Source organism: Moschus berezovskii, chromosome 17 (genome assembly GCF_049115385.1).
Source record: "Moschus berezovskii isolate FMDL1 chromosome 17, NW_MosBer_1.0, whole genome shotgun sequence".
NCBI lineage: Eukaryota > Metazoa > Chordata > Mammalia > Artiodactyla > Moschidae > Moschus > Moschus berezovskii.
Genome location: NC_142476.1, coordinates 52691740 through 52714941, shown reverse-complemented (window position 1 = coordinate 52714941; position 23202 = coordinate 52691740). Strand labels below are relative to the sequence as shown.

At 38.9% G+C, this 23202-nt stretch overlaps 1 protein-coding gene across 7 annotated transcripts in view; it reads left to right on the top strand.

Annotated features, from left to right (window-relative positions):
* The window catches only part of DNM3 (dynamin 3), a 670947-nt gene that overhangs the window by 170325 nt on the left and 477420 nt on the right, over window positions 1-23202 (top strand). For all 7 annotated transcript variants that reach the window (XM_088845459.1, XM_088845461.1, XM_088845462.1 and 4 more), the window contains exon 3: window positions 22828-22977. In XM_088845459.1, the coding sequence (XP_088701585.1) occupies window positions 22828-22977 (150 nt within the window). The remainder of the gene's footprint in view (window positions 1-22827; window positions 22978-23202) is intronic.

Here is a 23202-nt window from a genome sequence, read left to right as displayed (position 1 = left end):
CACTGAAGTGATTTGTTCTGGTGAGACAGAGTTTAGAGGTGATGTACCTCTCATTTATAAGAATATGTACTTTTGTTAAAATTTAATATATCTGGCAAAACAGGCATTCATGGAAAAATACTTATGCTTTTAGCTAAACATGCTGTGTGTATTTGTGTGTGTGTATATGCAAGTTTGGCCTAGAGGAGAAATATTTTTTTGTTATTAATACTGTAAAAAATGCAGTAGATAGAGATTAAACAATTAAATTGTTTTGTAGAGATTGACAAACTGATTCTAAAATTCCTAGGAAATTCACAGGATCCAGAATAGCTAAAATAACTTTAAAATAAAACAACAAGTTTGGAGAATGAACACTACCTGATTTTAAGACTTGTTACAAAGCTCCAATGTTCTAGATAGAATGGCATTATAAAGCCCAGCAATCCCACTGCTGGGCATACACACCGAGGAAACCAGAATTGAAAGAGATACATATATCCCGATGTTCATCACAGCACTGTTTGCAATAGCTAGGACATGGAAGCAACCTAGATGTCCATCAGCAGACGAATGGATAAGAAAGCCATGGTCCATATACACAATGGAATATTACTCAGCTATTAAAAAGAATGCATTTGAATCAGTTTTAATGAGGTGGATGAAACTGGAGCATATTATACAGAGTGAAGTAAGTCAGAAAGAAAAATACCAATACAATAGATCAACGCATATATATGGAATTTAGAAAGATGGTAACAATGACCCTATATGCCAGACAGTGAAAGAGACACAGATGTAAAGAAGTCTTTTGGACTCTGTGGGAGAAGGCGAGGGTGGGATGATTTGAGAGAATAGTATTGAAACATGTATATTATCATATGTGAAATAGATTGCCAGTCCAGGTTCAATGCATGAGACAGGGTGCTCAGGGCCGGTGCACTGGGATGACCCTGAGGGATGGGATGGGAAGGGAGTAGGAAGGGGGTTTCAGGATGGGGAACACATGTAAACCCATGGCTGATTCATGTCAATGTATGGCAGAAACCACTACAATATTGTAAAGTAATTAGCCTCCAATTAAAATGAATTAATTAATTTAAAAAAACAGAATAAACACAGGAAGTAAATGCTCCACAAGTCTATATTATCCACTGTGGAACTATCTCCATGGCATTTTCAGACAGTGAATACAGAATGTGAGGGGTACATGGTATGTTGTGTGTGTTTCAACTTTCTGTAGTTAGTATGTTACAGTAAAGGGACAATTTATATTTAACCACTTTATGAATGGAAAAAATAGATAACAAACTTGTCATAGGGAAAAAAAGATAGTATGACCTTGATATAAATATGGACAAATAGACCAGTGGAGCAGAAGAGAGGTAGAAACTAGACCTACAGATCTATAAATAATTGATTTTTTATAAAAGCAGAAAGGAAATTCAATAGAGAAAATGTAGTATTTTCAACAGTTTTGGAAAAGTGGCATACTCATATGTAAAAACTGAACTTCTGTTTATACCTTTCACCATATACAAAAGTTAAGTTGACTTTGTTTCTAACAATCACCTTAAGGAATTTGTCATGAAGACATTTGAGCTTACCAAATACACTAAGATATTGTTAAAATATTTAGATGAAATGATATTGCTGACAAATTGTGTGTAGAAACTCATGCTTAGAGAAAATAAATTTTTGTCAAACTTCAAATATTTCCAGCAACATTTAATTTGATATTTTGAGAATGTTTTAGTTGTATATTTACATATGTACACACACATTTATACACTTGTTCTTATATGATTACTACTTAAATTTTATTTATAAACTTCATTTCTGTGTTTAAGATTCTATGGGAAAATTTTTCATTTTGCAAATACTAGACTTTCTGTTGTATTTTTTTTAATAGCAATCCGATTACTTGAACTTTCATGACAAAGTCGAGTGATATCACTTTTAATTATAGATTTTTACTTGGCAAATCACCGTGCTTTTTTTCTCCTTAAAACAAGAAATAATGTTGAAACATTTGCTGTTTGTGAAATTGTACATTTAATTACTCTTTAATAATACTGTTCAGTTCAGTTCAGTCACTCAGTCGTGTCCGACTCTTTGCAACCCCATGAATCACAGCACACCAGGCCTCCCTGTCCATCACCAACTCCCGTAGTTCACTCAAACTCATGTCCACAGAGTCGGTGATGCCATCCAGCCATCTCATTCTCTGTCGTCCCCTTCTCCTCCTGCCCCCAATCCCTCCCAGCATCAGAGTCTTTTCCAGTGAGTCAACTCTTCGCATGAGGTGGCCAAAGTATTGGAGTTTCAGCTTTAGCATCAGTCCTTCCAATGAACACCCAGGACTGATCTCCTTTAGAATGGACTGGTTGGATCTCCTTGCAGTCCAAGGGACTCTGAAGAGTCTTCTCCAACACCACAGTTCAAAACCATCAATTCTTTGGCGATCTGCTTTCTTCAATAACTCACTTATTTGGAAACCTCTTTTCAGTTTCTTAACTTAGCTGATTATCGGGAGGAAGCAAGAAGAGTCTTGGGCAGTCAAAATTAATATTACAAAATCTATGATCTAAAGCTCATTTTTGCAGTGTGGCCTTACTCTGGGCATTTCCCATCTCAATGTAGACTCAGACCATACACACTAAGTTATTGGACTTCTCAGTTTAGAATTAAATATAAAGCTGCAAGTTAGAATGGGAATATGGCTTAAAAACAGATGTCAACAGTAAGAAGTGACAGATATAAACCTGACGTAAAGGAAGAGACAATTAAAAAAAAACATACAAAGGAAAATTTTTTAACAAAATAGCCTATAGCAAAACCCTTTGAAATAACAAGAAATATTTCAATTATGTTTAGAATATTGTTTAAGGATACAAGAAACTATAGGATACATACTCAATATTATTGCCATTAGTCACTTGCTAGTATTTATTAATACCTTGCCCTTTCAACAGCTTTTTAACACTATTGCTTATTCTTTCCTTAGAACATACACTATCCTTTTGGTTTCGTTAATGCCAAATACTCCTGGTTTTTGTTATCTCTTTGGCCAGTCTCTCTCTTTCGCTGATACATTATCTTTTACCTGGTCTTTAAAGTTTGTATCTACCCAAGGCTTCTTTCTCTGTCATTTTGTACTCTCCCTTGGGCAATCTCTTCTATGACATATCTTCAGTTACAACTCATGCACCTAGGACTCTCGTACTTATAGCTCCTAGGCTAAACTCCAGACACATATTTCTAGCTGAGTGCTTGAAACTCTACATGGATATTTCAAAGGTATAAAACTTAGTATGTCAAAAGCCATACTTAATATCATTTTCTTCTCAATACCTAAAAACCTCAAGTGTCCACCAGTGTTTATTTTTTGATTCATTCACTCATTTATTCATTTGTTCTTTTTTTTTTTAAATTTATTTTTTTAATTTTTTTTTTTTAGGTAATTTATTTTTTATTGGAGGCAAATTATTTTCCAATATTATATTGGTTGGTTTTGCCATACATTGATATGAATTTGCCCCGGGTTTACATAAGTTCCCCCTCCTGAACCCCCCTCCCACCTCCCTCCTCCCTTTATCCTCCCTCTGGGTCATCCCTGCATGCCAGCCCCGAGCATCCTATAACATGCATTGACCCTGAACTAGTGATTCATTTCACATATGACAACATACGTGTTTCAATGCCATTCTCCCAAATCATCCCACCCTCACCCTCTCCCATAGAGTCCCAAAGACTGTTCTATACATCTGTGTCTCTTTTGCTGTCTCGTATACAGGGTTATCATTTGCATCTTTCTAAATTCCATATATATGTGTTAGTATACTGTATTGGTGTTTTTCTTTCTGGCTTACTTCACTCTGTATAATAGGCTCCAGTTTCATCCACCTCATTAGAACTGATTCAAATGTATTCTTTTTAATGACTGAATAATACTCCATTGTGTATATGTACCAAAGCTTTCTTATCCATTCATCTGCAGATGGACATCTAGGTTGCTTCCATGTCCTGGCTATTATAAACAGTGCTGCAATGAACATTGGAGTACACGTGTCTCTTTCAATTCTGGTTTCCTCGGTGTGTATGCCCAGGAGTGCGATTGCTGGATCATATGGCAGTTCTATTTCCAATTTTTTGAGGAATCTCCACACTGTTCTCCATAGTGGCTGTACTAGTCTGCATTCCCACCAACAGTGTAAGAGGGTTCCTTTCTCTCCACATCCTCTCCAGCATTTATTGCATGTAGACTTTTGGATAGCAGCCATTCTGACTGGTGTGAAATGGTATCTCATTGTGGTTTTGATTTGCATCTCTCTGATTATGAGGGATGTTGAGCATTTTTTCATGTGTTTATTAGCCTTCTTTATGTCTTCTTTGGAGAAATGTCTGTTTAGTTCTTTGGCCCATTTTTTGATTGGGTCATTTATTTTTCTGGAATTGAGCTGCAGGAGCTGCTTGTATATTTTGGAGATTAATCCTTTATCATTTGCTTCATTTGCTATTATTTTCTCCCATTCTGAAGGCTGTCTTTTCACCTTACTTATAGTTTCCTTTGCTGTTCAGAAGCTTTTGATTTTAATTAGGTCCCATTTGTTTATTTTTGCTTTTATTTCCAATATTCTGGGAGGTGGGTCATGGAGGATCCTGCTGTGATTTATGTCGGAGAGTGTTTTGCCTACGTTCTCCTCTAGGAGTTTTATAGTTTCTGGTCTTACATTTAGCTCTCTAATCCATTTTGAGTTTATTTTGGTGTATGGTGTTAAGAAGTGTTCTAGTTTCATTCTTTTACAAGTGGCTGACCAGTTTTCCCAGCACCACTTGTTAAAGAGTCTGTCTTTTCTCCATTTTATATTCTTGCCTCCTTTGTCAAAGATGAGGTGTCCATAGATGTGTGGATTTATCTCTGGGCTTTCTATTTTGTTCCATTGATCTATATTTCTGTCTTTATGCCAGTACCATACTGTCTTGATGACTGTGGCTTTGTAGTAGAGCTTGAAGTCCGGCAGGTTAATTCCCCCAGTTCCATTTTTCTTCCTCAAGATTGCTTTGGCTATTCGAGGTTTTTTGTATTTCCATACAAATTGTGAGATTATTTGTTCTAGTTCTGTGAAAAATATCATTGGTAGCTTGATAGGGATTGCATTGAATGTATAAATTACTTTGGGTAGTATACTCATTTTTACAATATTTATTCTTCCAATCCATGAACATGGTATATTTCTCCATCTATTAGTGTCCTCTTTGATTGCTTTCAGTAGTGTTTTATAGTTTTCTATGTACAAGTCTTTTGTTTCTTTAGGTAGATATATTCCTAAGTATTTAATTCTTTTCGTTGCAACAGTGAATGGAATAGTTTCCTTAATTTCTCTTTCTATTTTCTCATTATTAGTGTATAGGAATGCAAGGGATTTCTGTGTGTTGATTTTATATCCTGCAACGTTACTGTAATCATTGATTAGCTCTAGTAGTTTTCTGGTAGAGTCTCTAGGGTTTTCTGTGTAGAGGATCATGTCATCAGCGAACAGTGAAAGTTTTACTTCTTCTTTTCCAATTTGTATTCCTTTTACGTCTTTTTCTGCTCTGATTGCTGTAGCCAAAACTTCCAGAACTATGTTGAATAGTAGTGGTGAGAGTGGGCACCCTTGTCTTGTTCCTGACTTTAGGGGAAATGCTTTCAGTTTTTCACCATTGAGGATAATGTTTGCTGTGGGTTTGTCATATATAGCTTTTATTATGTTGAGGTATATCCCTTCTATTCCCACTTTCTGGAGGGTTTTTATCATAAATGGATGTTGAATTTTGTCGAAGGCTTTCTCTGCATCTATTGAGATAATCATATGATTTTTATTTTTCAGTTTGTTAATGTGGTGTATTACGTTGACTGATTTGCAGATATTGAAGAATCCTTGCATTCCTGGGATAAAGCCCACTTGGTCATGATGTATGATCTTCTTAATGTGTTGTTGGATTCTGATTGCTAGAATTTTGTTAAGGATTTTTGCATCTATGTTCATCAGTGATATTGGCCTGTAGTTTTCTTTTTTTGTGGGGTCTTTACCAGGTTTTGGGATTAGGGTGATGGTGGCTTCATAGAATGAGTTTGGAAGTTTCCCTTCCTCAGCAATTTTCTGGAAGAGTTTGAGTAGAATAGGTGTTAGCTCTTCTCTAAATTTTTGGTAGAATTCAGCTGTGAAGCCATCTGGACCTGGGCTTTTGTTTGCTGGAAGATTTTTGATTACAGTTTCAATTTCCGTGCTTGTGATGGGTCTGTTCAGATTTTCTATTTCTTCCTGGTTCAGTTTTGGAAAGTTGTATTTTTCTAGGAATTTGTCCGTTTCTTCCAGGTTATTCATTTTATTGCCATATAATTCCTGATAGTATTCTCTAATTATCCTTTGTATTTCTGTGTTGTCAGTTGTGATCTCTCCATTTTCATTTCTAATTTTATTGATTTGGTTCTTCTCCCTTTGTTTCTTGATAAGTCTGGCTAGTGGTTTGTCAATTTTATTTACCTTCTCAAAGAACCAGCTTTTGGCTTTGTTGATTTTTGCTATGGTCTCTTTTGTTTCTTTTGCATTTATCTCTGCCCTAATTTTTACGATTTCTTTCCTTCTACTGACCCTGGGGTTCTTCATTTCTTCCTTTTCTAGTTGCTTTAGATGTAGAGTTAGGTTATTTAGTTGACTTTTTTCTTGTTTCTTGAGGTGTGCCTGTATTGCTATGAACTTCCCCCTTAGCACTGCTTTTACAGTGTCCCAGAGGTTTTGGGTTGTTGTGTTTTCATTTGCATTCATTTCTATGCATATTTTGATTTCTCTTTTGATTTCTTCTATGATTTGTTCGTTGTTCAGCAGCGTGTTGTTCAGCCTCCATATGTTGGCATGTTTAATAGTTTTTCTCCCGTAATTGAGATCTAATTTTACTGCATTGTGGTCAGAAAAGATGCATGGAATGATTTCAACTTTTTTGAATTTACCAAGGCTAGATTTATGGCCCAGGATGTGATCTATCCTGGAAAAGGTTCCATGTGCACTTGAGAAAAAGGTGAAATTCATTGTTTTGGGGTGAAATGTCCTATAGATATCAATTAGGTCTAACTGGTCTATTGTATCATTTAAAGATTGTGTTTCCTTGTTAATTTTCTGTTTAGTTGATCTATCCATAGATGTAAGTGGGGTATTAAAATCTCCCACTATTATTGCATTATTGTTAATTTCCCCTTTCATACTTGTTAGTAATTGTCTTACATATTGCGGTGCTCCTATGTTGGGTGCATAAATATTTATAATTGTTATATCTTCATCATGGATTGATCCTTTGATCATTATGTAGTTTCCTTCTTTGTCTCTTTTCACAGCCTTTGTTTTAAAGTCTATTTTATCTGATATGAGTATTGCTACTCCTGCTTTCTTTTGGTCTCTATTTGCATGGAATATCTTTTTCCAGCCCTTCACTTTCAGTCTGTATGTGTCCCTCGTTTTGAGGTGGGTCTCTTGCAGACAACATATATGGGGGTCTTGTTTTTGTATCCATTCAGCCAGCCTTTGTCTTTTGGTTGGGGCATTCAACCCATTTACGTTTAAGGTAATTATTGATAAGTACGATCCCGTAGCCATTTTCTTTATTGCTTTGGGTTCGAGTTTATACACCCTTTCTGTGTTTCCTGTCTAGAAAAGATCCTTTAGCATTTGTTGGAGAGCTGGTTTGGTAATGCTGAATTCTCTCAGCTTTTGCTTGTCTGTAAAGCTTTTGATTTCTCCTTCATATTTGAATGAGATCCTTACTGGGTACAGTAGTCTGGGCTGTAGGTTATTTTCTTTCATCACTTTAAGTATGTCTTGCCATTCCCTCCTGGCCTGAAGAGTTTCTGTTGAAAGATCAGCTGTTATCCTTATGGGAATCCCCTTGTGTGTTATTTGCTGTTTTTCCCTTGCTGCTTTTAATATTTGTTCTTTGTGTTTGATCTTTGTTAATTTGATTAATATGTGTCTAGGAGTATTTCGCCTTGGGTTTATCCTGTTGGGGACTCTCTGGGTTTCTTGGACTTGGGTGATTATTTCTTTCCCTATTTTAGGGAAGTTTTCAACTATTATCTCCTCAAGTATTCTTTCATGGTCTTTCTTTTTGTCTTCTTCTTCTGGGATTCCTATGATTCGAATGTTGGAGAGTTTAACATTGTCCCAGAGGTCTCTAATATTGTTCTCATTTCTTTTAATTTGTTTTTCTTTTTTCCTCTCTGTTTCATTTATTTCTACAATTCTATCTTCTAGCTCGCTTATCCTGTCTTCTGCCTCTGTTATTCTACTGTTTGTTCCCTCCAGAGTGTTTCTGATCTCATCTATTGTATTATTCATTGTATATTGACTCTTTTTTATTTCCTCTAAGTCCTTATTGAACCTTTCTTCCATCTTCTCAATCCTTTTCTCCGGGTTATTTATCTGTAACTCCATTTTGCTTTCAAGATTTTGAATCATTTTCACCACCAAAATTCGAAATTCTTTTTCATGTAGATTCCCTATATCTTCCTCTTTTGTTTGTGTTGGTGGGCATTTATCTTGTTCCTTTACTTGCTGGGTATTTCTCTGCTTCTTCATCTTGCTTATAATGCTTTGCTTGGGGTGGCCTTTCCCTCTTCTGGCCGTTTGTGGAGTTCTCTTTATTATGTAGTTTCCTTGCTGTGTGTGGGGTTGGACAGGTGACTTGTCAAGGTTCCCTGGTTATGGAAGCCTGTGTCGGTGTTCTGGTGGGTGGAGCTGGATTTGTTCTCTCTGGAGTGCAATGAAGTGTCCAGTAATGAGTTATGAGATGTCAGTGGGTTTGGAGTGACTTTGGGCAGCCTGTATATTGAAGCTCAGGGCTAGTTTCCTGTGTTACTGGAGAATTTGTGTGGTATGTGTTGCTCTGGAACTTGTTGACCCTTGGGTTTAGCGTAGGTATGGAGACGTTTGATGAGCTCCTATCGATTAATGTTCCCTGGAGTCAGGACTTCTCTGGTGTTCTCAGGATTCGGGCTTAAGCCTCTTGCCTCTGGTTTTTGGTCTTATTCTTGGAGTAGTCTCTAGACGTCTCTATCTGTCATTTCCAAGGTGGTTCCCTCTGTTTTAGCTTCTGTCTGCTGGTCTCTTCAGTGTCTAATTTCCGCCCTGATACTAGGGGGTGGGTGGATACTTGTTAAGGCTCAGTTGTTCAGTCCTGTTCTGGGAAGGGAGGAACGCTGCAATCGATTATCTCTGGCGTCTGTGGGGAGTGCTCGCAGCGTCTCGGCCACACTGGGTTTGCCCCCGCTCACAGCACGTATGCTGTCCCAGTCTATACTGCACAGGCTCTAGGTTGCTCTGCCGGGAATGGTCTGAGGCCGGCACCGGGTTGTATGCACTTCCCAGGTCTGAGCGGCTCAAGTTCAGGTTCTCAGGTACTCCACAAAGGCGCAGACTTGGTTGGGCCTGCGTTTTGTGCCTTCCCCAGTCCGAGCAGCTCAGGGGACCAGGTGTTTGGCGAGCGCGGTCTCTGCGACTTATCGCCTCCCCAGTCCCCGCCACTCAGTTTTCTGGGTGTACAACCGGCGCACCTTCTCAGGGGGATATCGACCGGCCCGAGCCCAAGAAGTCCTGATTAGCAACAAGCCTGTCTGCAGTTTGTATCAGATGCCTTTCTGGGGCCGCAGTTGCCCGCTCCGGCTCTGGCTGCGCTCCCTGCCTGTCTCGGCGGGGGATGGGGGATGGGCCAGCCGCAGCCAGCTCACTCTGCTCAGTCCTTTATTCTGTGAGCGGGGCTGGCCGAGTCATAGGTTAGAGCTTTCCGCCTTTTCGTGGGGAAGCTATCCCACAGTCTGCTTTGCTCTCCCCAGTTCTCTCAAATTGTTCTTGCGGCATTCAAGCCCAGTCCTCTCTCTAAGCAGTTCAGCCGGCTCCTCCCTGCCCAGCCCCCGCTGCTAATGGGGTATGCAGGCGTCTGCGCTGCTTCTCCTCTGGGAGTTACCGTTTGGCGGCTAATCTGTGGGTTTTAAAAAATCTTAAAAAAAAAGAGGGTTATGTCGCCCTCTGAGCTTCCAAGGCTCGCCACAGATTCGCCAGTGAGAATGTTTCCTGGTGTTTGGAAACTTCTCTCTTTTTAAAGCCTCCCTTCCCGGGACGGAGCTCCGTCCTTACTTCTTTTGTCTCGCTTTTTATCTTTTATGTTTTTTCCTACCTCCTTTCGAAGACAATGGGCTGCTTTTCTGGGTGCCTGACGTCCTCTGCCAGCATTCAGAAGTTGTTTTGTGGACTTGACTCGCGTTCAAATGTTCTTTTGATGAATTTGTGGAGGAGAGAGTGGTCTCGCCGCCCTATTCCTCCGCCATCTTGTTCCTCCCCCTCATTTGTTCTTTAGTTAAAAAAAAATGTATATATATATATATATATATATATATATATATTGAATGCCCAATAGATGCAATTCACTGTTTTAGGTACTAAGAGTACAGCAGATGATGTTTCTGTTTTCATAGAACTTATATTCCAGTGGGTAAAGACAGGTAGGAAAAAACAAAATCTTCAGGTAATGTTTATGTGCACTGAAGAACCTAAATTAGATGACATGATGGAGTGTGACTGAGCTGCTACTTTTCTTTGTCTGATCAAGGAAGGCTGTCTAAATTAGAGATGGTATTTTAGATAAGAAGTAAAGGACAGGATAGAGCTACGCATGCCACAATGTGGGTGAAGGACATACCAGAAGAGGAGCAGCTTGTAGAGATGCCTTGGGGTGGAAACAGATCTGGTGTGCTTGCAGAGCAGAAGAAGGCTACTGAAGCTCAACTGTTTATTTTTGGTTTTGGCTGTGCTGAGTCTTCATAGATGTGTGCAGGCTTTCTCTGGTTGCAGCAGCTGGGGGCTACTCTCTAGTTGCAGTGTGCGGGCTTCTCATTGTGGTGGTTCTCTTGTTGTGAAGCACAGGCTCTAGTGTGTGAGAGCTTCAGTTGTTGCAGCATGTAGACTCAGTAGTTGCAGTTCATGTGCTCTAGAGCATGGGCTCAGTAGAGGTGGCACTCCAGCTTAGTTACTCTGCATCTTGTGGGATCTTCCTGGACCAGGGGTTGAACGCAAGTCCCCTCCATTGGCAGGCAGATTCTTGACCATTGGATCACCAGGGAAGTGCTAGCACCTCAAGTGTTTGGAGTAGAGAGGGCAGAAATAGTGATATCAATAGAGGTAGACAGGGATCAGACTGTCTAGGACTTTGTAGGCTGGGGAGAGGAGTTTGGATATTTCTGACTTCTCTGGAAAACCAATAAAAAGCTTTAAAAAGGGAAGAGACATGATCTGACATGTTTTAGAAAGATCTCTCTAGCTGCCATGTAGAGAATGGATTCAGCGGAGCCAGAGTGGAATCAGGAAGACCAGTTGGAGGCTTTTATGGTAGTCCAGGTAAGAGTTGGCGTGAGCTTAGGAGGAAGGTGGCCACTGTGGAGGCAGTGAGAAGATGTTTGGGAGAAAGGTGAGCAAGGGTTAAAAAAAAAAAAAGCCTCTATTTTTTGATTTGGTCACCTGATTCAATGGTAATGTCAATAATTGAGATGTGGAGGACAGGAGGAGATGGAGGGTATGTGGGTGTTAAAAGGGGAAGGCAGTGTTTCAAGGAACAGGAGGAAAATCATGTCAGGTGCTGCTGAGGTTTTTGCAGTTTTTGGCCAAGTGCTTGACATGCTTTCTATTTCGTTTCATGTTTTTCATTTTTTGGGCTTCCCTGGTGGGTCAGATGGAAAAGAATCTGCTTGCGTTGCAAGAGACCTGGGTTTGATCCCTGGGTTGGGAAGATCCCCTGGGAGAAACAAATGGCTACCCACACCAGTATTCTTGCCTGGAGAATTTCATGGCCAGAGGAGCCTGGTGGGCTACAGCCATGGGATCACAAAGACTTGGACATGACTGAGCGATTAAAACATACACAATAGTTATTAATCTCTCTTGGCCCTTAGGTCACTGTAAGTGACTTTGGCTTTGTATGCTATGAAAAAGACTACCTCTCATTTCATGATTGAATTCTCACCTTGGTTTTTTTGATTGGACTATCTGGATCACTTGGATCTGGAGTTCTGTTTTGATCTTCTCTGCCTCAGGAGTACCAGAGCCCTGATCCTAAATCCTAGTCTCTGCAGCTGGTCTCTGAGACCTATCTAGCACCTACTTTTAGTCTGCTATGAAATCTTGGCCCTTCTTGTTTCCACCCCATTATTCTTCACCCTCTAACTGAGACCTCTACCTTTCACCCACTATTTGACTTCCTCAGGTTAAACGTTTACTTCTTTAGATTTCCTTTTTTTAAAATTATTACTAAAAGAAGGACACAACTGACTTCTGCTTTTTACTAAAAGAAGGACACAACTGACTTCTGCTTTATATCTGGGTCTATGTAATTCATATCTAACTTGCTTTGTTTCTTACTTAACCACAGTTCTAGTTCCCTGGCTTCAATTTGGAATGACTTGAAGGCTTGTGGAAGCATTTTTCCAAATTGCTTAATGGTATGCAAAGAGAAGTTCTTTACAGAAGAAGGAAGAAATCTATAGTTGTTCTTTAAATATGACAGGCATCAGGGAAACAAAGATGACTCAAATGTAGCCTCTGCCTTTAAGAACTATGTTTTTAAATGTAGTCAAACCAGGTGGTATTTATAGCCAGTGGATTCAGCTAGTTGCACTGAAAACGATTTCCTGTTTCTGTGTCCTATATACTCCATTTTCATGGGAACCCCATGCTTAAAATCATTGCTGCTGCTGCTAAGTCGCTTCAGTTGTGTCCGACTCTGTGCGATCCCATAGACGGCAGTCCACCAGGCTCCCCCATCCCTGGGATTCTCCAGGCAAGAACACTGGAGTGGGTTGCCATTTCCTTCTCCAATGTGTGAAAGTGAAAAGTGAAAGTGAAGTCGCTCAGTCCTGTCCGACTCTTAGCGACCCCGTGGATTGCAGCCTACTGGGCTCTTCCGCCCATGGGATTTTCCAGGCAAGAGTACTGGAGTGGGTTGCCATTGCCTTCTCCTAAAATCATTGCTATTAAAGCATTTTAGAAACAGAACTCCAGCTAAAGTATGGACAACCCCAGTTCTTAGAATAAAGATTGGCGGGATATGCCTGTGCTCCATGATTATTCCATTTTACTTAACCTTGATTAATTGAAACATATGCATGTTTTTCCCCATGGAAGGGGCATATTGGAAATATTTAAATTCTTATGGTCATGCTGTGCTTTTCACAGATGATTGGAATGCTGCCCAGGCACAAAACATGTCATCCTTCCCCCAAACAATTTGTCAGCTGTTTATCCTGGCATAATTTGTTTTTCATGGTCAGCAGAAATGACAGTACTAAAATGTTTTATAGGGAAATAAAAATGGAGTGATAGATTTGATTTTTAAAAAAATATCCTCTTTTCCCTCCCAAATCACTCTTTGATATAAAAGGTATCTTACCCTTTGCTTCAAATGTAGGCTATTTTTAACACTGGGAAAACAGGAAAGATTTTTAAAACTAGAATCTTATTTTTTGAAACTGAAAACATACTGTGAATTTCAGGAAGATAGGTTATACTGACACACAACAGAATTTCATGGATACATTATTAGGACATAGGCTATATGCACATAACCTTCATCCTTTATAGGAGCTTGTGGCTGAGAAATTTAATCACTGTCCATTCAGGCTGAATTTGGGCTGAAGCCTGGAATTGTTTGAGAAAGAGATCATTCCATGTGCCCGATTACTAAGCATTTAGAATGAAAGGAACACTGAGAACATGCCAAGAGAGCTTGTGCCATTGGAAATTACCTTTCTATGAGACAGAATTTATCTCAGGACCATAAGATGAGATTTGTTAGAACTTTAGAAATATTAATTTTTGATAGTATGAAAGTCTCAGAAGATACATATTTCCCAGTTCTTTAAAAGTCTAGCTGTTGATTGGCTAGCGTAGACTGTCCTGTAGATTTTGGCTTGGGTGTTAGAATTTCCTTCATCTCATGTGAACATTCTTCTTTAGAGGTGAGTATAGTAAATAATTCATTGCTCTTGTGAAAATCCTTTCCAAGATTTTCATTTATAATTGTGCTTTAGACAGCAGGGAAGTAAAACTGTGACCTTTAAATTCTGCATTGATCAAGATTTATTTAGGACTTGTATGATGATAAACTGATTGATGATCCTCTTCAATAGCAATTACGGGCAATTGTTCAAAAACATAGAAGCCACCACTGCTGTCCACCTATTTATAGTCTGCTTGTTAGAGGGCTGGGATTCCATAATAGGACTGGCTTACCTTGTTGCTGTTAAGACTCAGCTTATGACAGTATAATCCTGTAGCTGTGAATTGTGAATTGTAGTTATGGTTGCTATGTTTTACTAATAAGAAAGTAGGATATGTGAGCTGACAATTATCACTGTACTGTTAGAGACGAGGGGGACATAGACCTATGAGTCTCTGGACCTGGGTCGAGGATGGACTACAGGTAGCTCCCATCTGACAATTTAGGTTAGGTTTTCCCTGAGTTTTCCATCCTACTGGATGAATTATTTCCCAGGAAGCTCTTTGAGACCCATAGAAATAGGAATTTTGTGGTTTCTGCCCCTTTTGTCTTTCTGATATGCTGGACATGCCTGAATCCCAGTGGTGGACGTAGTTGAGACCCAAGTTGACATTCCTGCTATGGTTACTATTAGGTCATTTAGGATCACTCTGTGTGTGTGTGTGGTATATTGTGGTAAAAATAATAGTATTTTTGGGGTTTAACCAGTGAGAATACATACAGAAATGGCTTTTAAAGGTATAAAATGACTTAACAAAATGATAAATCCCCACTCTCACCTGTTGAATTTCACATACTCCCACCACCATCAATTCTACCTGTTTGTGTCCTCCATCAATACTCATTATTCTGTTTCCTTTTGATTCCTATGGGATGAACAGGCATGTTCCTTTCTAGTGCTTCCTATCCCCTCTTCCTTAAGACATAGCTTCAGCACTTGTCCCTTCTTGCTTTTGCATCATCAGCTTTCCCTCAAGGCTGGATTAATAGCATCAGCCTAGGAACATGCTATTAGTTTACCCACTTTTATAAAACTTTCCCTTCATAACCCTCTCCAGATGCCCTTTTACTTCTCTCCTCTCCTTTACAACACAACTTCTTAAATGATTTGTCCACAACCAGTCTCCACTTCCTCTCCTCCTAGTCATTCTAAAATCTATTCCAATCAGATTATCACCCAACCCACTCCACTGCAACAGTCCTTTTCAACATCCTGAAGGACCCTCAAGTTGCCTGGTTTTATGATTTGTTCTTAGTTCTCATCTTACCTGACATGTTGACAGTATTTGATGGAGTGAAAGGTCTCCTTTCATGAAATACTTCCTTTTTGTGGCTTTGGGTCACCTCTCTCTCAGGGTTTTCCTTTCCCCACCCCTCGTCATGTTGACTACTCGTGCTTATTCTCCATTTCCTGACCTATAAATATTGCAACATACAGGGTCCACTGCTCTGACCTGTTCCTTGTCTGTCTCTCATTTAGTGGCCTAGTGATCTTATGCACTTGCCTAACTTTAATTCCAAATGCATGTATCTGTATCTGTCTTGGACTTATCTAGCTTAGACTTCTCCTTAGATGAAAGATTCACATATCCATCCCCAAGGCATTTTTGTGCTGAATAAAAGAAGCCACTGTTTCCTCAAGCCCTTGTCTGCCATCTTCTGGAAAAATTTCAGAATAGATACACACTTAGATGAGACAGTGAGAATTGTGTGTCTTTCAACTGCATGGTTCTCAACCATTGATGGTGGTTCTGTTTGTCCACATGACTGATGTGTAGTAGGCATCACAAGCTTAGTAGGTCCCCAACTGAAGTTTTAAATTTTATTTTATTATAGTTGATTAACAATGTTGTGTTCATTTCAGGTGTTCAGCAAAGTGATCTGGTTAGACATATACATATATTCATTTTTTTTTAAGATTCTTTTCTGATATAGGTTATCACAGAAAGCTGAGTAGAGTTCCCTGTGCTATATAGTAGATTTTTATTGATTATATATCTTATATATAGTAATATATAGTGGTGTGTATATGTTCATCCCAAGTTTCTGACTTATTCCTCACCCCCTCAACTCCCATATTACCTGTTTAGTAACCATAAGCTTGTTTTTAATATCTGTGGGTCTGTTTTTGTTTCATAGATAAGTTCATTTGTAACTTTTTAAAAGTTAGATTCCACATATGAGCAATATATGATATTTGTTTTTCTCTGACTTACTTCACTTAGTATGATAATCTCTAGGTCTATCTATGTTGCTGCAAATGGCATTCTTTCTTTCTTTTTTATGGCTGAGTAATATTCCATTGTATATGTGTACCACATCTTTTTTTATCCATTCCTCTGATGATGGACATTTACATTACTTCCATGTCTCAGCTATTGCAAACAGTGCTGCGATGAACATGGGGGCATGTATCTTTTCAAATTATGTTTGTTTTTTTTTTCTGGATATATGCCCCAGGAGTAGGATTTCTGGATCATATGGCAACTATTTTTAGTTTTTTAAGGCATCTCCATACTGTTCTTTTCCATAGTGGCTATACCAATTTACAGTCCCACCAACAGTGTAGGGGGTTTCTTTTTCTCCACACCCTGTCCATCTTTTTATTGTTTGTAGATTTTTTGATGATGGCCATTCTGACTGGTGATGGACAGGAAAGTGGCATGCTTCTGTCCATGGGGTTGCAAAGAGTTGGACATGACTGAGAGACTGAACTGACTGATTCTGACTGGTGAGAGGAAACACCTCATTGTAGTTTTGATTTACATTTCTCTGATAACTAGTGATGTTGAGCATGTTTTCATGTGCTTTTTGACCATCTGAATATCTTCTTTGGAGAAATGTCTGTGAAAATCTTCCCAGTTTTTGATTGAGTTGCCAAACTGAATTCTTGATTCCCAACCCCATCTTCCATACATCTTCCTTTCTTTCAGTCTTTCTATTTCAAAATCCTTCCAATTGCTGAGGTCAACCTCCTTAAATTTATTCTTAACTTCTTTCTTTCTCTCATACCTCTCCTTTAATCCATCAGCAAATGCTTTTGGTTTTTCCTTCAAAATTCATTAGAATATAACCGCTTCTCAGCACTCCCACTGCTCCCACCCAGGTCTCAACCCCAGGTGAGATAATAATCCCACCTTTATTATTCTAATAGCCAGCTACTTCTGTTATGCCTCATTGTCTGTTCTCAACCCAGCAGTACAGTTCTTTATTTAAAACCTAGGTCACATCATGTTTCCCTTCTATCCAAAATGCTTCAAGTGCTTTCACATTCATTTAGAGTAAAATGAAAGTCCTTAAAATGGCCCACAGGTCCTACATCGTCTGGGTCTGTAACACAGCTCTGACCTCATCTGCTGCCTCTCCCCCATGCTCTGTGCTCCAGGCACGTTGGCCTTCTTGCTTTTCCTCCGATATGCCAAGTGTAGTCTGCATCAGTCAGTCTACCGGGATCCTCTCATGTAAAGCATGGCTTCCTGAGTCTTTGCTCAAATGTCACTTTATCATATCAGAGAAGTATTCCTTGATTGCACATAACAAAGCAACCTCCCTTCTCCAGTGTTTAAAATCCCCCGTATTCAATTTTCTCCATAGCACTTATCTGGCACACACACATTGTTTACTGTTTTACTTCACTAGAATTTAAGCTTCATGAGGCTATAGACTTTTTTTTTTCACTTTACTGTTTGCCAGCTTTCTAAAATAGTGCCTGAGAAGTTGTAGGAGCTCAATAAATATTGGCTAAATAAATAAATAAATACTGACATCCCTAAATCTCTTTGTGGGACCCTCTACCTAACAAGATTTAGAGGTTGGAGATGGTACTGCACAATTCCAGTCTCTGAATTCCAAGATAAAAGCATTTTCGAAGTCCAGGAGTAAATTTAAATCTAATTTGAAAATTGCATTGATTTTACAACTTTCTAGAAGGGTCTTAGTTTCCTAAAGAGAAAGCAAGTAGGCGCCATCTAGTGGCAACAAGTGTGTTGAACTTCCCTTGTGGCTCAGCTGGGAACACATTTCTGTTACTTGAATTATTGATTAGCAATGACCTTGAAAATGTAGCCCTTGATCCAGAAGCTTTTTTTTTTAAAAATGAACATAATAATTATGATAGCCAGAAGTTCTTGGATTTGAATTTTCCACAGGCTATGTTGAACTGCACAGTTCTGTCTCCTTGCTATGAGAAAGTACTGTTTTGTTTCTTCTAAATTATTTCTGATTCACTTTTGCTTTTTTTTTTTTTAAGTTTTGTTTTTCAGAATCTGGCATTCATTGTTCCTCTTTACTTTTCTTATTGTTTTATCCTCTACTTATCCTTAAACTCTTACATCTGGCCTAGCTGCTGAATGAGTAAATAAAGTCTCTACTTCTAAGAATTTATAATCTTATGAAAACAACACTTATGAGGGTAAACATGTAAAAGAAGATGCCAAATGTTGCAGTGATCTTTTCAGGCCAGACTTCTGAAGCCTGCTACTGCTACTGCTACTGCTGCTAAGTCTCTTCAGTCGTATCTGACTCTGTGCAACCCCATAGACGGAAGGCCACCAGGCTCCCCCGTCCCTGGGATTCTCCAGACAAGAACACTGGAGTGGGTTGCCATTTCCTTCTGAAGCCTGCTGAAGCTTAATTGTTGTGTATACTTTCCTTCTTGAGGCATAAACCACATCTTGTAGTTGTCTCCCTATTGGCCTTGCCATGTAATGGGTGATGGTTAAATATTTATGGCGGTAATGATAGAAATACTACCAATAACTGTCTCAGCTAAGTCTAAGATACTTTAGCCTTAGTCTACATTTGGTGGAGCATTTTTTCAGCTGGCTGTTAGAGAAATTAAACTATTTGTTAAGACTTGTTCCCTTGTAAAATTATAACAATTTTAGGTCTGCTAGTATCAGTTCCCTTTTTTTTTTTTTGAGTTGTGTTGCTTTTCATTTACTCCATATCTTTGGAAGCAGATATAGAAAGGGATAATACAATAGTTTTAAGATGCTACTGAAATTTAAAAAATAACCAATTTTCTGTTATATAGTTATTTTAGAGTTTTTCCTTCTGCCTACAGATACTGGTTTTTTTTTTTTAGATTTCAGATAAATATTTTCTTTGTAATATTTAGTCTTTTTTGCTGAGAAAATATCTTTTAATTGCATAAATGCATGTGGTATTTTGAATAGTATATTTTAAAGCTAAAATATTCCATATATTATTTCCTTTTAAAGGGTAAAACAAATGTTGTTTCTAAATCTTCTTGCTTTCCGAAGCTGTATTTAAATAATTTAGCATATGTTGTTGTTGCTCGGTCACTAAGTCACATTCGACTCTTTGTGACCCCATGAACTGCAGCACGCCAGGGTTCCCTGTCCTTCACTGACTCCTCGAGTTTGCTCAAACTCACATCCATTGAGTTGGTGATGCCATCCAACCATCTCATCCTTGGTCACTGCCTTTTTGTTCTGTTCTCAGTCTTTCCCAATGAGTCAGCTCTTTGCATCAGGTGGCCAAAGTATTGGAGTTTCAGCCTAAGCATCTGTCCTTTCAGTGAATATTCAGGGTTGATTTCCTTTAGGGTTGACTGGTTTGATCTGCTTGCAGTCCAAAGGACTCTCAAGAGTCTTCTCCAGCACCACAATTTGAAAGGATCAGTTCTTTGGTGCTCAGTCTTCTTTATGGTTCAAGTCTCGCATCTGTACATGACTTCTGGAAAAAGCATAGCTTGGACTATAAGAATCTTTGTTGGAAAAATGATGTCTCTGCTTTTTAATATCCTAATCTCTAGGTTTGTCATAGATTTTCTTCCAAAGAGCAGGCATCTTTTGATTTTATGCCTGCAGTCACCATCTACAGTGATTTTGGAGCCCAAGAATATAAAATATGTCACTGTTTCCACTTTTTCCCCATGTATTTGCCATGATGTAATGAAACTGCAATACTTTGGCCACCTCATGCGATGAGTTGACTCACTGGAAAAGACTCTGATGCTGGGAAAGGTTGGGGGCGGGAGGAGAAGGGGACGACAGAGAATGAGATGGCTGGATGGCATCACTGACTCTGTGGACATGAGTTTGAGTGTACTCCGGGAGTTGGTGATGGACAGGGAGGCCTGGCGTGCTGTGATTCATGGGTTCGCAAAGAGTCGGACACGACTGAGCGACTGAACTGAACTGAACTGAACTGAATGAGACCGAATGCCATGATCTTCATTTTTTGAATGTTGAGTTTTAATCCAGCCTTTTCACTTTCCTCTTTCACCCTTACCAAGAGGCTCTTTAGTTTCTTTTTGCTCTCATTGGAGTGGTATCATCTGCATGTCTTAGGTTGTTGATCTTTCTTCCAGCAATCTTGATTCCAGCTTGTAAGTCATCCAGCCGGCATTTTTCATGATGTACTCTGCATAGAAGGTAAATAAGCAGAGTGACAGTACACAGCCTTGATGTACTCCTTTCCCAATTTTGAACCAGTCAGTTATTTCATGTGAAGTTCTAACTGTTGCTTCTTGACCTGCATACAGGTTTCTCAGGAGACAGGTAATGTGGTCATGGTTTTCCCATTAAGAATTTTCCAGTTGTGATTTACACAAAGGCTTTGGAATAGTCAGTGAAGCAGAAGTCTGTGTTTTTCTGGAATTTCCTTGTTTCTCTGTGGTCCAGCAAATCTTACCAATTTGATCTCTGGTTCCTCTGCCTTTTCTAAATCCACCTTGTACATCTGAAAGTTTTCATTTCACATGCTGCTGAAGCCTAGGTTGAAGGATTTGAGCATTACTTTGCTCGCATGTGAAATGAATGCAATGAGTAGTCTGAACATTCTTTGGCATTGTCATTCTTTGGGATTGGAATGAAAATTGACCTTTTCCTTTCCTGTGGCCACTGCTGAGTTTTCCAAATTTGCTGGCATATTGAGTGCAGCACTTTCACAGCATCATCTTTTAGGATTTGAAATAGCTCAGCTGGAATTCCATCACCTCTACTAGCTTTGTTTGTAGTAATGTTTCCTAAGGTCCACTTGACTTCATACTTCAAGATGTCTGGCTCTAGGTGAGTGACCACACCATCATGGTTTTCCAGGTAATTAAGACCCTTCTTGTATATTCTTCTGTATAGTTCTGTATAGAAGAACTTCTTGCCACCTCTTCTTAGTCTCTTCTGCTTCTGTTAGGTCCTTACTGTTTCTGTCCTTTATCGTCCTTATCCTTGCATGAAATATTCCCTTGATAGCTCCTAACTTTCTTGAAGAGATCTCTAGTCTTTCCCATTCTATTGTTTTCTTTTTTTTTTTACATTGTTCACTTAGGAAGACTTCCTTATCTCTCCTTGCTGTTCTCGGGGATTCTGCATTCATTTGGGTATCTCTTTCCCTGTCTCCCTTGTCTTTCACTTCTCTTCTCTTCTCAGCGATTTCTAAGGCCTCCTCAGACCATCACTTTGCCCCCTTGCATTTCTTTTTCTTGGGGATGGTTTTGGTCACCACCTTTACAATGTTATGAATCTATGTTCATGGTTCTTCAGGCATTCTGTCTACCAGATCTAATCCCTGAATCTATTTGTCACCTCCACTGTATAATCATAAGGGATTTGATTTAGGTCATACCTGAATGGCCTAGTAGTTTTCACTATTTTCTTCAAATTAAGCCTGAACTTTGCAATAAGGAGTGCATGATTGGAGCCACGGTCAGCTCCAGGTCTTGTTTTGCTGACTGTATAGAGCTTCTCGGTTTTTGGCTGTAAAGAACATAATCAGTCTGATTTCAGCATTAACCATCTGGTGATGTACATGTGAAGAGTTGTCTCCTGTGTTGTTGGAGAGGGTGTTTGCTAGGACCAGTGTGTCTTCTTGACAAAATTCTATTAGCCTTTGCCCTGCTTCATCTTATACCCCAAGGCCAATCTTGCCTTTTACTCCAGGTATCTCTTGACTTCCTACTTTTGCATTCCAATCCCCTGTGATGAAAAGGACATCTTTTTTTTTTTTTTTTTACTTTTGGTGCTAGTTCTAAAAGGTCTTGTAGAAGATCTTCATAAAATCAACTTCAGCTTCTTTGGCATTAGTGGTTGGGGCATAGACTTGGATTACTGTGATGTTGAATGGTTTGCCTTCGAAACAAACCAAGATCATTCTGTTGTTTATGAGACTGCACCCAAGTACTGCATTTCGGACTCTTTTGTTGACTATAAGGGCTGCTCCATTTCTCCTAAGGGATTCTTTCTCACAGTAGTAGATATAATGGTAATCTGAATTAAATTCGCCCATTTCCGTCCATTTTAGTTCACTGATTCCTAACATGTCAGTGTTCACTCTTGCCACCTCCTCTTTACCATGTCCAATTTACCTTAATTCATGGACCTAACATTCCAGGTTTAGCATCCTTCATGGTAAAGTGGTGATATTCAGAAAGGACATGCTAATAGGATTAGTAAGTAGGCTTTTTGTATGTATATCCCAGCTCTAATTTCTTTGACAATTGGTTGCTGTTATTTGTTACATCATTTGGAGGGCCAAAATTCTCTTTATTTAATAGGTTTTGCAGTTTAAAGACTGCTTATAATACTTAGTTGGTTGTCTGAAAATTAGCAGTTTTGCACCATTGGAATTTATACTATGTTAACATTTCTCAAGTGTTAACTGTGCTTTTTAGTTACTACCATGTTCTCTCATTATGATGGCTGAAGAGGCAATATTGGATACTTTGACTTGTAATTAAAGAAGCATAGTTTCCTTATAATTACTGTAAGAGTACCTGAATTTTAGGTTGTATTAATTTGTCTTTTATAGAATATGCTGAATTTCTACACTGCAAAGGAAAAAAATTTACAGATTTTGATGAAGTTCGCCATGAGATTGAAGCTGAAACTGATCGAGTAACTGGAATGAATAAAGGCATTTCCTCCATACCCATTAATTTACGAGTCTATTCCCCACATGGTAAGTAAAATAAAAAAATTCCAAAGTCTTGTCCTCAAAAATTTTTACTATGTATTTTAATTAACATATATTATTTATGTAAAATGGTTTTGTTTTCGCTCAAAAAATCTTGGTGTCTAAGATTGTGCTTAGGTACTTCAGTAAATGATGTAATCCAAACAGCTCATAGAATTATTTATGGGAGTCAGGAGGAGATAATTTGTAAGAGAGAATTGAGTACATTAT